The sequence below is a fragment of the Nomascus leucogenys genome, chromosome 2, assembly GCF_006542625.1.
Source record: "Nomascus leucogenys isolate Asia chromosome 2, Asia_NLE_v1, whole genome shotgun sequence".
Taxonomy (NCBI): domain Eukaryota; kingdom Metazoa; phylum Chordata; class Mammalia; order Primates; family Hylobatidae; genus Nomascus; species Nomascus leucogenys.
Window position 1 is genome coordinate 64521677 of NC_044382.1, and position 14865 is coordinate 64536541.

Sequence of the window (14865 nt, forward strand, 5' to 3'; positions counted from 1 at the left end):
GGGGGCTGGGTCTTGCAGGATGAAGAGGAGTTCTTTAGGTAGAGTAAGCATTCCAGGCAGAGGGAACAGCACATGCAAAAGCTCAGAGGCAAGTGGACGAGTGTGGCTGGAGAGTGAGAGGGTAGGTAGTGTCCAATTATGAAGGTGCTTGTATGCTACAATGAGGAACCTAGCTAAGGTCTCCTGAGGGCTGACATGACCAGAGCTGATCCTAGCAGCCTCACGTTGGGGGCCAAAGGTGCAGTGAGGAGAGTCCAATTTCTTACCTGAAGAATCCCCAGATGCCCAGGCGGTGCTGAATGGTCACCACCACCACGTTTTCATGGGCAGCGAGGACCCGCCCATCATAGGTTGATGCCGCGCCCACCATCAGCCCCCCTCCGTGGATCCACACCATCACCTGGGCAGGGGGAAAGCAACATACCAGTTACAGGACACACAGCCAGGGAACACTCAGAGGGCATCTTGTTTGGTGACCTACCTGTTGGTCACAACTGAAGGAGGATGTTACCCGAAGTTCACCAGAGCCCAGCAAGGTTGCAAAAGGCAGTCTCTCTCCTCCAAAATTCTCCCAACTGGGGCCCAAGCCACCACCCCACTGCACATACCCTGGCTGCCCCTTCCTTTCTACCCAGCCTCCAGTGCCTCCTCCCCGCAAGGCTCTTCACACTGAGAACATCATCATGGGCATAGCAAAGGCTAAGAATGTCATGTTCTCCCCCTCACTCCCATCACCCTCAAGCCTGGACTGTTCATGCACTCTGTGTACCCATGGGGCAGCCCTTGTATCTCAGCTTCATCTCAGTTAACTCTCTCATGGTGAAGTAAACTTATCTGTGCATGAATGATTGTCTCGAGAAGCACACATGCCTGTGATGGTGTCTCTTCCTCAAATGCCGCCTCTATGCCTCTGCATCCCCAAATCCTATCCATCCTGCAAAGCCCAGCCTAAAACCCACCCTCTTCAGGATGCCTTCAATCAATGGACTAACACTGTCTGAGAACATACTACGTGCCAGGGACTCTGCTAATACCCGAGGATAAGAGTAGGTACAATTCCTCATGCATGGTTCTTGCATTTTAAAAGTCCACATGGTGGGGAAGAAGTGAGAGTGGCTAAAATAATAATATTGTAATAATATTATTCATGAAATATAAAAGAACTCATAACATAAACTATGTACGAAGTGCTTTTCTAAGCACGTGCGGTTCTAGAACCTGTGGCCATTCCTGGAGGTTCTCTGCCTCCAGGTTCCCAGAGCTCCTGTTTCTCTCACACCTCTAATCCCTGCCTGCCTCCTGTGGAGGGACTGAGTGTGCATTCATCTTTGTGTGAAGGCTGAGCCCTAGGGCTGGCCTACAATAACATGCTGAAATGTGGGTATGTCTCTACTGCCCAGAAGGCAAGTTCCTTGAAGGCAGGGGCTGTGTGGAGTGGGTTCACGTTCCTCCTTTCCCTGATGCCACAAGTCTAACTGTGTATATGGGGCACTGAGTACCCAATAGAAGAATGAACAAATGAATGAATGAATGAGTGAGTGAGTAAACGTTTCTCTCACTTCCTGTGTCTTACAAAGCACATGTAGGGCCAACTTCTAGTCCTATGTTCGCAGACCTGCTCCCCTACTCCTGGGAACCATGCCATAGTGCTCCTGGGAGACTGGCTGGATGTGACACCCCTTCCTCTTCCACCCTGGTGTGGCCTTGTTTGCCAGGAGACCCTCCCCACCCTGCAGCTGGCAGCAGCCCCATCTCCTGCATTTTGTTTATTTGGGAAATACTGACACATTGGGTCATCAGACTTTGCCAACACAATTAGGGAAGGAAATTAGATACAAAAAAATTCCAGCTATTTGGCCAAAGGCAAAAGGAAGAGCTTCTGGGATTGTCCCAGGCTCCACTCCCAACTCCCGTACCCGGACAATGAAAGTTACCCCAGATGAATGTTCGTGTGCTGGAGAAAGGCCACATACGAGCTCAATGCCCTACTCTGTGTCAAAAGCACTGGTTTGAAGATCAGAAGACTTCAGCCAAAACTGTCCTACTGGGTGACCTCTCCTTCCCTGTCTGGGCCTCAGTTTCTCTATCTGAAAAGGAAGAGTTGGGGTGTTGGCTTTTCTCTAAGTTCCTTCCACCACTAACATTATTGAAAATCATGTCTTAACCATTCTGGGTATCAGATTTTTAATCTAGTAACTAAAAGTAATCATTCTCATCCTTCTATTAGCATGAGGGAACTTGGAATAATTAAGATGTTCGTTAAAGATGCACAGCAAACTCCCCCAGAGTCCCTATGTCACAAGGGGAAACTGAGGCGTTGAAAACCAGTGTTTCCTGTGGAGGCCCTGGGGTCCTGAAACAATCCTGGCCTGTGCAGCTCCCTCCCCAAGCTGCCTTCACCCCCTTCCAGTCTGCCCCAGAAGATCCGGGGTACTGGCACTGACACGCCTTGACCAGGGGATCCCATGGCTTACCGGCAGCCTGTTTTTCTTGGTCAAGTCAGCAGGAGTGTAAATATTGAGGTAAAGGCAGTCTTCGGAAACCTTGAGAGGAATGTTCTCCTTTCTGTTAGTCAATAGCTCTGAGAGAAACTGCCCTGCCTTGGGATCTTGGGTGCACCTGGGGAGGGGGAAAGAAGAATCCCTGAAGTTCAGCCAGATCTAAGCCAGGTGTCTTCTAAGGCAGCACCTTGGACTGGGAGGTTTAAGCCTGAAAATGGACTTGATATTTACAGACTTACGACATTGTAGTGGGTAGGAGGCTATCAGGGGCTTCAGGTGGGGGCGCTGGGACTCACTAAGGTCTCCTAAGACCAAGGAAAGTGAGAAGGGCTTCACACCTCTTTCCTTCCTGGAGCCTTCAGGACTCCCAGCATCAAAGAGGGGAGGCAACCAATACACTGATCCTGCCTGGGAGGTGACATTTCTCGCAATATCTTGGTGGTAAAATCTTTGTGGGACGATATCAAGAGAACTGTGGTCTAGTTTTGTATCTCCCACGCATTTACAGGGTGACCTTGGGTGAATTCCTTTCACATTCTGGGTCCCAATCTGCCAGGTCTAAGTGAGCGGAGTGATTTCTACATGAGTCTTGAAGCCCTGACATGCCAAGATTATCTACCATCTGCCTATCCCAGGCAAGTGCTATTGGTTGAACCCAGAACATTCCTGGCAAGCAGTAGGTGCTCAATAAACATGTGTTAAATAATGGACTCCAGAATGCTGTGAGAGTTCTGGAATGTTCTTAAGGATCTACAATGATCTTAAGGATTCCAGAGCAAAGGATCTGCCCATTGGGGGACTGCCTTGACTCCTTTCTGCATCACTTTGAGGCGAACATCCCCACGGACACATGCCACAGCCACCCCTGGCTTACATAGGAGGGTACGAGGTGGCATTCTTCACGAAGCTCCATGGCTCTGCAGGCTGCGGTGGAGTAAACCTCAGGGGTCCAAGAGGGGGCTTGGCAAAAGGGATTCCCAGGAAAACGGCCACAGGCTGTGCAAATCCTTCTAAGCTAACGAACTTCCCCAACACTTTGCCATGCACGGTGTCCACCACAGGTGGCGAGGACGGATGCCCTGCTGGACATGGAGAAGAAATCAGGATGCATCAGAGGCAAAAGGCTGGACCCGGATTCCAGGTGGGGTTTCCCACTTTCTAGGTGTGTGACCTTGAATAAGTTACCTAGACCCTCTAGGCCTCAGTTTCTCTTGATATACAATAGGGATGAGGGATCAATGTCCTTCCTAACTCATCCAGCTGGTTTAAGGAGCAAATTAGAATTGAAGGCATAAAAACATCCAGCGAAAAATAAAAGCAAGGACAGCCACTAGGAAAGAACAATACATTTAGCTTCCCCCTTAGAAGCCTCTGGAAACATTTATCCATTAGAATCCTGGCACTGAGCCGCATGCTGGATGAGAGGGTGAACAAGAGCTGCACCGTATTTTCAGAAGTACTGACCCTTGTAGGGAAGGGTCACATACACACCTGGGCCTATAGCTGGGAAAGAAGTGGCTGTGTCCTGGGAGAGGTACCCATAAGGCAGTCCAGGAATTAGAAGAGAGGGCAAGGCCTTCTGATTGCTGGCATCATGGAGGAGCTAGGACTTGTGGTAGGGGAGGGTTGAATAAGGGGAGATGAGAAGCAGGGAGTGGTACACAGCAGAGAGAAGGGAATGTGCTGAGGCTCAGAGCAGCAGAATGCAGAGCCTGCCTGGGGAAGGGGGCATGGCCCACATGCACCAGGTGGAGTCTGAGCGGAGTGGAAAATATTCCTGGAATGAGACAGCTCATGTCGGGGAAAGCCTAAAATGCCAGGCTAAGCGCTCTAGTTTTCTTTAGTGGACAAATAAGCAGCAGGAACCGTTCCAGATTAGGGAAATGATCAGGTTGAGGTACAATCTTCTGGTGGCCCTGGGCAGGTCTGCTCCCTTCCTGCAGCACAGACAACGCTTCCTCATGGAGCTGAAATTCATTTCCCGCATCCTCTGCATCAGTCTTGGCAGTACCTGCCATGGGACCGCACTGGCCTGATCTGATCTGCGGCCTGTGGCCTTTCAGACACTTGATCATCCCGCCCACCCCTGAGGTCCTGTCTGGCTCCAGTGACCTCAGTTTGTCTGAGCTTCCCTTCTGGGAAATGATTTCCAGCCTCTTGTCCTCCCAGCTGCTCTGCTTTGGATACAAAGTGGGGCCACAGCAGAACAGAACAATTCAGATTTGATCTTACAGGGTAATATCAAATCACAGTGGAAACTCCGTATGCAAAGCCCAGTTACACAACAGCATCCATGTCTCATTGACAGTCAACCCCATACTGAGAATATTTAACTTGTTTTTTTCTGTTGTTGTTGCTAATTACAAATAACATTGAGATGAGTTTCCTTGGAAACATGTTTATCAACATAGCAATGGGTGGTGGCATTACAGGTGGCCTGTTTTCTTGGTGATTTCCATGCTTTCTGCACTGCATGGGATTTCTAGTCTTCACCTGAAATCCTTCCTACCCCCACGTTAATTATTTTAAAATTTTAAACAAAAAAGGAAATATTTATGAAGAAATATGATGATGTCTAAAAGGTATTTTGTAAGACTTGGAGACTGGGCACAGGGGCTCACATCTGTAATCCCAGCACTTTGGGAGGATGAGGAGGGCAGATCACTTGAGGTCAGGAGTTCGAAACCAGCCTGGCCAACATGATGAAACCCCGTCTCTACTAAAAATACAAAAATTAGCCGGGCGTGATGGCGTGTGCCTATAATCTTGGCTACTTGGGAGGCTGAGGCAAGAGAATCGCTTCAGCCCAGGAGGCCGGGGTTGGAGTGAGCTGACTGCACCACTCCAATCCAGCCAGGGTGACAGAGTGAGACTCCATCTCAAAAAAAAAAAAAGAAAGACGAACATGGTCCCTGACCAGTTTTGGGGACATGGAAGATAAAGAAGACCAAAGAGCTGGCTTGTGATGCTGGGTCCCTGTTTACGTACGCTCAGTGGAGATGTCAGTGGGATATCCTGGCAAGATGGTGCCATAGGACGAGCACACTTCGAGACTGGAAGGAAGCCTGGTGGGGGAACAGGGCAGAATCTTCTCCTAGATGGTGAGGGTACATACCATGGATGTGTATGGCTTCATCGAAGACGCCAGTGTGAGAGGGAAGGGAAAAAAACAAAGATCAAACACAGAGACCACTACAGCCAAGACCGATAGATCCATCAGAATGGGAAGGAGAGAACGTCCAAGCATCCTGGAAGCCCAAGGAGAAGAGGACAAGATGTGAGCTAAGATTGCTGAGGACTTCAGGGAGATGGAGGAGGGTCAAGACAGAGAAGAAACCACTGGGCTGGTCCTTTTCAGCTCAGGGATTCCCTTCAACAGGATGAGGTGGATGGCAGCCAGATTGCCAAGGGTGAAAAACTGAGTGAATGGGGGGAGCAGAAACAAGAATGGGAACAAGAGCGGTTGCCACTGATGTTATATGAAGCATGAACATGGTGGGCACCTACTGTGTGCCAGGCATGCATTCCATTTTGTTTAAATTAATCTTCAAATAAGCCTTGCTGGGTAGGCATCAACATGCCCAATTTGCAGAAGAGGAAATTGAGGAAGTGCAGGCAGCCTGTATGGTCTTCCTAAGGAAGGAAATGGATGGCATTGCCAGGAGTAACCAGAGGTAAGGGAACATTCAGCTCCAAATAGGCTTCCTCTCTTCCTCTGTCCTTCCCCACAGTTCCAGAGCTCACACAGTGTCAGGCTGCCAGAAGGAAGACAGGAGGCAGATGGGGCTGGGCTGTCAGGATTCAGGACCCAGGGACAGACCCAGGCATGATTTTCGGGTTGACTTTGGGCAAGGACATTTCCTTGTGTGAGTCTCAGTTTCTCTGTCTATAAAATGGCACAGGGGTATTTCGAGGCCCCTCGCTGCACCCCTCTATGTACCATGTGTTTTGTTTCCTGTATTCTGATGCTCTGGCATCTGAGGCCTTGTTGACCTTGGAGAAACTGTCCCTCCCAGGGTCCAGCCAACCCGGAGCCCACACCCCAACCGCCTCTTTGATCAGGTTGCCATGCCCTGGCCACTACCCACCTGCCCTAATTATGCCAGATCTAGGTACCAGACAACTGGGAAACCCCCTGTGCCCCAGAGCCCGTGAAGTATCCCAACTAGCCATTCCTCAGCCTGCCTGCCCTGCCTTTCCTCTTCTATCCTTGGAAGCCACCGTAAAAGCCCCTTGGCCTCAGATCCGCCCTGTCCCCTCCCCATGGTCTGCTGCTTCCCCTTGTGCCCCGTGCACTGGTGTCCCCCTCCTATTGAGAACCTGTGTAAGAAACTGTCTTTTTAATGGCAGGAGGTCTTGATATAGTGGCCTGACCACAGCTCAAATTTTCTATTCATACACTACGTTTTTAAACAACGTCTTTGTTTATCCACTCCTTTTTCGTGCTTTCCCCATACCAGGCGCTGCCAAGAGTGCTTTAGAAACAACCGCCCATTTCCTCCTCACCAAAGCCCAGTGAGCTAGGTAGCACTGCCACCTCTATTTCAGAGAGGGGGTAACCCAAGCATGGAAAAGCTCAGTCCCTTGCCTAAGGACACACAGCCAGGAAGCGCCCAGCGGGAACTCAAACCCAGGCACCTGGCTCCAGAGTCTCAATGCTCTTAATATCCTGCCAAGCCGCTCTCCGTGGTCCACCCATGACTGGACTAATTAGGGGACGGTAAACTGAGCTGCCTAAATTTCTCGTGTGTGCGGCATGAGGTGGGCCGGCTGCCGGCCTGCATGGGGGAGTGCAGGGCAGGGCGATCTCAGGATGTTCACCCTCCCTGAATCTCCGCGCGGGCCAGGCTGGCCGGGCTCAGCTGCTCCAAGTCCAAGTCCTAGTACCGAGGGCGCGCACCGCGCGGAGCCGGGCCTGTTGTGTCTTGGCCTTTCTAGGCATCATAGGTTGATGCCGCGCCCACCTCGGCCCAGAACAAGGATTTCAAAAAGTGTCCGGCATATTTTTATTTCAGAAGGACTCACCCCAAGCCGTGGAAGCGGCGAGAGTGCTCAGGACAAGAGCACGGAGCCACATCCTGGAAGGACCACAGCTCTCAGGGCCTGCAAAGTCTTCTTGCCGCTCAGAGCAACTGCGCTGTCCAGCCAGGAGCTCAGCCCCGCTCCGAGCTACCGCCCTGCGCTGCCAATTGCCTAATGCTCTAATCGTGAAATTTCAGAAAAGCCCTCCCTTTCTCCAGATCTCCCTTGGCGACGCCCAACCACAGTCCCAACTCGCCAGTTCTCAGCCTGCCTGACCTGCCTTTCCTCTTCTATCCTTGGAAGCCTCAGTAAAAGTCCCTTGGCCTGTTTCATCAAAGCAGTCTGGTCTATACTCTCAAATTACAGAGAGCTAATAAACTCGCCCAATTACTTTTTGCATAAGGGTTTCTCCCTTGCAGGACTCTAACCTCAGTGCACTGTGAAGGCCCCCAAAGGCCTGCACCAGCAGGTAGATGCTTTTAGGCAAAGGGAAACTTTGGTCTGAGGTCCTCAGAAAAAGTTTAAAAATTTTAGAGCCACTTACAGCCCCACAGCTCAGCTAGGTAACTTCGCACACATCTCAGCTCCCAGGGCTTGTGTTTCATAGCATTTCAGGTTCTCAAGTTTGGAAGCGAACTTAAATTTTATCCAGTCCCCTTTCTGCTGCCTGAATTAGCTTCACAATATCCTGTCAACTAGCCCAGCCTTCTGTCACACACCACCTATCTCAGGTAAATCACTACCTTTCAAAGCAGGAATTTTTGGACAGAATGTAAAAATGATTCCATCTCTCAATAGCTCCTGGTTTTAATTATCCATCCATTCATGTGCCCATCCATTCTGTGAACATTTATCAAAATGCCTGGCACCTGGCCATGTATAATGGATACAAAGGCCAATTGGAGACATGGTTCAGCTTCTCAAGGGGCTCACCATTGGTAGACAAGACAGATGGGATGGAGGAGCAGTAGGGGTGATGTCAAGGCGATGTGAAATCACCAAATCGGGGGGATACAGAGTGTTCTGGGCACACCTGGAAAGCTGTCATTTACAAGCTGCTGGGGACACAAGTCACTTAAAGCCGCTTTCATGGCATCATTAAATGTCCAACAATAGGGAATTCACTAAACACAGTCTGGTACAGCTGGCTAAGGAAATACGATGTATTCACTCAAAATAGTGATGTGCACAGCTATTTATTAACAATGAACACAGGATGTGTTGTGAAAGGTTATAAACTGTTGTGCAGTGTAGGCAGCTCCTCAAAAGTTCAGCAAAGAGTTTCCATATGACCCAGCAATTCCCATGGACATAACTAGTATACCTCAATGATCGGGCCATGTACATTCATCAGTCAATCACCCTGTAACTGCTGAGGAAGCATTATTAGTGAGAGTAGGGTAAACTATGGTAGCAAATACGCCCAGAATTTCAAAAGCTTATTTTTCGCTTAGGTAAAGGACTAGAGCATTTTTCAGGTCAACAAAGTGGCTGTCCTCCATATGGTCATTCAGAGATCGAAATTAGGGTATCGGCAAACTTTCTCTATAAAGGGCGAGATAGTAAGTACTTTGGGCTTTGCAGGCCATGGGCTGTCTGTGGCAACTGCTGTGGTAGTAAGGCGGCCCATAAACAATACCTATGCAGATGGGCATGGCTGTGCTTCAATAGAACTTTATTTTTAAAAAGACAGTAGGCCAGATTTGGCCCTCAGGCTGTAGTTTACTCAGTCTTGATCTAGGCTATGGTGGCTTTGCCTTCCTTCACTCATGGTTTCTAAAGTTGCCATAGATCAATTCCCTGTCACCTGGAAGAGGCAGGAGCAGAAGTGTGACCATGGAGCATTTGTATGGGCCAGGCCTGGCTGTGGCACTCTCCACTCCCACTCAGAGGACATTGGTGAGAACTTATTCACATGTTCAATCTAATTGCAACCAAGGCTGGAAAATGTAATCTGGCTGTGTACCAAGGAAGGTGGGACAGATTTTAACAGACTGCCAGCAATCCTTGTCACAGGTAATATCCATTAAACCATGGACTTGATAGTAAGGGGTTTTTTCCCTAATACACAGCAAAATAAATAAACAACCATTCTATAAGTGGTTTCTAGTTTGTGCACCCTCGAAAATGATCTTGCATAACTCCGGGAGTAAGTGCACCACACTCTGATAAACACTAAGTTTTTGCATTTCTTTGATTCAAATCACAAAAGCTTGATTATAAACCCAGATCCTATTCATTAGGGCTACTCTATTAAGCCTTCCTTTAGCCTGTTAAGAATAAAATTGGGAAAAAGATGATTCAGAAAGCCATGTAAAAATTTAGACACAGAAAAGTGAAGATTGAATTATAATCTGGAAAGAACCCTGTGAACTCAAACTACAGATTACATTATAAGCATCCAGTTGAATAGAGTGGCCTCCATAGAGATGCATATTCTGTGTGTTTTCTTGACCTGAGAACTAGCAATATTCCTATATGTTAATGCCCAAAGCTGTGATGACTCTTGATGGTACCGGGTATTGAGAGATGGGCAAAATTTGGAGAGGCAGAGAAGAAATTAGCGTTGGAACAAGGCAGGTTCAGGGGCTTCTTGGGGAGGCCAGTTGGACTAGAAGGGTGAATGGAGGACAGAGAGCTTCAATGCCAAGCCAAGGAGAACAGACTTCATCCTCGGGCAATGAGGAGATGCTGAAAGGCTTTAATCCTGGGAATTGCACGATGAAGAGCATTTCTGAAAGTAGAGCCTGGCAGAAGCAGCCAAGCCATCTGGAGGGACCAGTGGTTACTCTCAGGGGGAACCTCTTACATACTCTTCGAGAGGGTAGAAGATAAACTCCTCCTTTCCAAAGTTGCCTAAGTCCTAGCTTGTGAAAGCTTGGCTTTGGGGCTTACACAGGACTCAGCAAGCATAAATGACATAAGCTTCTCCGAAAAGCTGGACTGCACAAAGTTCTGCCCAGATCCCAGGAGCTACTGATGCTGGCCCTGTGTTCTCACTTCAGAAGATCATGCAAGGGACAAAATATCTAGACTCCTTCCTGGGCTGGTTCACAGCTGGGGTGGGAAAGCTGTAGCCCCTCTGAAACTTCCCATGTAGCTGTCCTTCTATGGAGGCCAGGAGCACATCGGGGTGGGTACAGTCCACAGTCCCCTCCATCCCACCAATCAGGCTCCAAGGGGTCTTCACATCCACAAAATACCATTTTCCCAGATCAATAGCACACACACCAAGACATGCAAATTCAAACCAGATATCCAAATGTCATTTACTGAATTTGCAAGGAGTTTTACCATTACTCTTTTGGTGGTAATGCCTAGTGGCAACACTATAGAAAACCAGGAACTTTCACCACTGATGTGAGAGATCAATTAGTTCAAGCTTTCTTGGGGGCAATTTGGCAAAATCTATCCTAACATTTCAAAAATGCATCCCTTTTGCCCCAGCTATTTTTTATTAACCATGTTCCTTATTTTCTCCATTCTGATACTTTGAGATGCAGGGCTTTGCTCCTAGAGGGACTGCGCCTTCCAGGGTTAGCCAATTGCTAGAGATATAAGCCACTTGTCTCTTAATGTGCCTTTCATATACAAACTCACCGATCCAGAGCCCACATCCCCAACCACCTCCTTTGTGGGGCTCTCCCACTCTAGACTAATAGCCTCACACCCTAATCATCCCAGAGCTAGGTACCAGATGGAAGAGCCCTGATGCCGCAGAACCCCCTGAAATTGTTCAAATGAACCAATCCTAAACCTGCTCACCCTGCCTCACCTCTTCCTTCCCATGGAAACCACAGGAACACCTCTTGCCACATCCCCATCACCACCACCTTCCGACGGACTCCAGCATTGTCTGTGCAGCGTCCTGCTCCCATGGCATGGAGTGCCCCCTTGTCTTGGGATCTGTGAGTAACAAACTACGTATTCTCTCTTTCTTTCTTTCTTTCTTTCTTTCTTTCTTTCTTTCTTTCTTTCTTTCTTTCTTTCTTCTTTCTCTCTTTCTTCTTTCTCTTTCTTTCTTTCTTTCCTCTTTCTTTCTCTCTCTTTCTCTTTCTTTCTCTCTCTCTTTTCTTTTCTTTCTTTCTCTTTCTTCCTTTCTTTCTTTCTTTCTTTCTTTCTTTCTTTCTTTCTTTCTTTCTTTCTTTCTTTCTTTCTTTCTTTCTTTCGACAAAGTGACGCTCTGTTGCCCAGGCTGGAGTGCAATGCCATGATCTTGGCTCACTGCAACCTCCGTCTCCCAGGTTCAAGTGATTCTCCTTCCTCAGCCTCCTGAGTAGCTGGGATTATAGGCACCCACCACCATACCCAGCTCATTTTTTTGTATTTTTAGTAGAGACGGGGTTTCTCCATGTTGGTCAGGCTGGTCTCGAACTCCTGACCTCAGGTAATCCATCCACCTTGGCCTCCCAAAGTGCTGGGATTACAGGCGTGAGCCACCATGCCCAGCCCAAATTGTTTTTTCAATGGCTGACATCTTATCTGTTGTCCCTGCCATACCTAAATAATGATAAAACCTTTATTTTAAAGCACTATTCTCTAGGAATAATTCTGAACGAGCCCAAAGATATACGTATCAACCTCAGGGAAGTTGACAACAGTACAAAATAGGAAATCATTTGAATTGCTAACAATAGTAGATAGTTAAATAATTTATTGAGTATTATACAATGAGATGCAATGTAGCTCTCAAAAAGGTAGAAAAAATTGTTTTTAAATGTTTGTGTAAAGGAAAAATGGTTCACCACTTCCTGCGAAAGAAGAGGGATCCAAAATTTTTTATTAACCTCCTCCAATTATCCTGAAAAAAACAGGGAAATAAAGTTTTTAAAGCTACAAAACCACATAGACAAATTGCAAAAGAAGAGATGACAGCATTTTGGACACTAGAAGGCCAACAGAATGATGAGAACTAGTTTTTGAACAGAAAAAGGAGACGTTAACTCATGGAGAGAAAGACACCACCATGCACCTATGCAATCGGAATAGAGACAGAAAAGACTCTCTGGGTTTAGGGGTATTGGATACCTGTAAAAGTTGGGGTATAGGTATCCCCCCACTTATGCCCATGGGGAGTGCACCTCTCCCCTCTGAGCTCCACCCCAAGGCCTAAGTTTCCTGCAGGATCTCTGCCTCTGCCACTCCTAGAACTGGGCTGACCCCCGGAATTCTGACCACCTAATTACAACAGAATATCGGAAGGTCCTTGCCAGATGTCAACATAAGGTGATTTCTGTGCAGAGATCTGAGTGTCAAAAGGAAGAAGTTTCCCAAAGCTCATGTAACGGCTGCAGTAATGATGACTCTTGATGAAGTCAATGCCTGGCCACCAAACAAGCTGTCATGATGGTGTGGGTTTCTGTTGAAAGACACTTTATATAATACATAAGTCTTACAAAGAATTAATTATAAGTAGGATTATTTTTAATAAAACTCCAGCCGGAAAGGCCTTCCCATTTTTGTAAGCCAGGGTAACATGACTGCAAATGTCCTTAGTTTTCAACCTCACAACAGTGCTGTCCACCCTGCTTGTTAAAAATTCCTTCATCATCTCATGAACTTCCCAATGTAGTTGCTTTTCCATCTTTCCACAGCTCCATCACACACAGTAGGTGTTACTTTAGCACTTCCCATCATAGCCTCATGTATGAACTGGCCAATTTCCTCCTTCTTTTCCTGGATGTGCAGTTTTGTGGATTTTTCAACACCAAATGCACGGCCAGCAGCACTACCCAAGCTTGTCTCACACAGGTGCCTTCTCCGTAAGGCACAGCAGAGCCTGCTTAGCTCAGGAATGCCAGACAGCAGCACTACCCTTGGGGGCCACTCTAAACCGTGACATCACCATGAAAAAACACAAAAATGCAGAACACATGGCACTAAATAGACTGCGAAGAGGACACTTGTTAGCATGAGAGATGAAACAAGAAGACAAGGTTGCCTCGCCAGATCTCAGATGGAACGTGCCCATCATGCAAATCCAGCTTCCCCTGCTCTGTACCTGCCTGTGTGTGACCATGAAAGTGCCACCAGTATCGATTTGGGGGTTATAAGGACATTTTAGGAAGCAGGTGAATTTTTAAACGAAGAATCCATGATTAATGAGGAAGAGATTGTGCTGTCTGTATTTATTTATTTATTTATTTATTTATTTATTTATTTATTTATTTTTTCTTGAACGGTTCGTGGCTTTATTTTGTCAGCTTATCTCTTTTTTAAACAACATATACAACATCTCTTTTTTCTCCCTAGCATTTTCACAGCATTTAAAAATGCTTAATTTATGCCATCCTTCAAAAGTGTTAATTGAATTTATGTTGTCCTCTATCAGTTTTTTTCTTTTTATAATTATTATTATTATACTTTAAGTTTTAGGGTACATGTGCACAATGTGCAGGTTTGTTACATATGTATCCATGTGCCATGTTGGTGTGCTGCACCCATTAACTCATCATTCAGCATTAGGTATATCTCCTAATGTTGTCCCTCCCCCCTCCCCCCACCCCACAACAGTCCCCAGAGTGTGATGTTCCCCTTCCTGTGTCCATGTGTTCTCATTGTTCAATTCCCACCTATGAGTGAGAACATGTGGTGTTTGGTTTTTTGCCCTTGCGATGGTTTACTGAGAATGATGGTTTCCAGTTTCATCCATGTCCCTACAAAGGACATGAACTCATCATTTTTTATGGCTGCATGGTATTCCATGGTGTATATGTGCCACATTTTCTTAATCCAGTCTATCGTTGTTGGACATTTGGGTTGGTTCCAACTCTTTGCTATTGTGAATAGTGCCGCAGTAAACATACGTGTGCATGTGTCTTTATAGCAGCATGATTTATAGTCCTTTGGGTATATACCCAGTAATGGGATGGCTGGGTCAAATGGTATTTCTAGTTCTAGATCCCTGAGGAATCGCCACACTGACTTCCACAATGGTTGAACTAGTTTACAGTCCCACCAACAGTGTAGAAGTGTTCCTGTTTCTCCACATCCTCTCCAGCACATGTTGTTTCCTGACTTTTTAATGATCGCCATTCTAACTGGTGTGAGATGGTATCTCATTGTGGTTTTGATTTGCATTTCTCTGATGGCCAGTGATGATGAGCATTTTTTCATGTGTTTTTGGCTGCATAAATGTCTTCTTTTGAGAAGTGTCTGTTCATGTCCTTTGCCCACTTTTTGATGGGGTTGTTTGTTTTTTTCTTGTAAATTTGTTTGAGTTCATTGTAGATTCTGGATATTAGCCCTTTGTCAGATGAGTAGGTTGCGAAAATTTTCTCCCATTTTGTAGGTTGCCTGTTCATTCTGATGGTAGTTTCTTTTGCTGTGCAGAAGCTCTTTA

At 46.9% G+C, this 14865-nt stretch overlaps 1 protein-coding gene across 2 annotated transcripts in view; it reads right to left on the reverse strand.

Annotated features, from left to right (window-relative positions):
• LOC100599005 (liver carboxylesterase 1) overlaps positions 1 to 7578 on the reverse strand; it is a 33733-nt gene extending 26155 nt beyond the window's left edge. Inside the window, exons 1-4 of one of the 2 annotated variants that reach the window (XM_012505076.2) lie at positions 7527 to 7578; positions 3376 to 3580; positions 2475 to 2619; positions 267 to 400 (exon numbers count right to left, since the gene is read on the reverse strand). In XM_012505076.2, coding sequence (XP_012360530.1) covers positions 267 to 400; positions 2475 to 2619; positions 3376 to 3580; positions 7527 to 7578 — 536 coding nt within the window. Of the gene's footprint in view, positions 1 to 266; positions 401 to 2474; positions 2620 to 3375; positions 3584 to 7526 lie in introns of both variants that reach the window. The other variant, XM_003263062.4, reaches the window with a different exon arrangement.
• Between the last annotated feature and the right edge of the window lie 7287 nt (positions 7579 to 14865).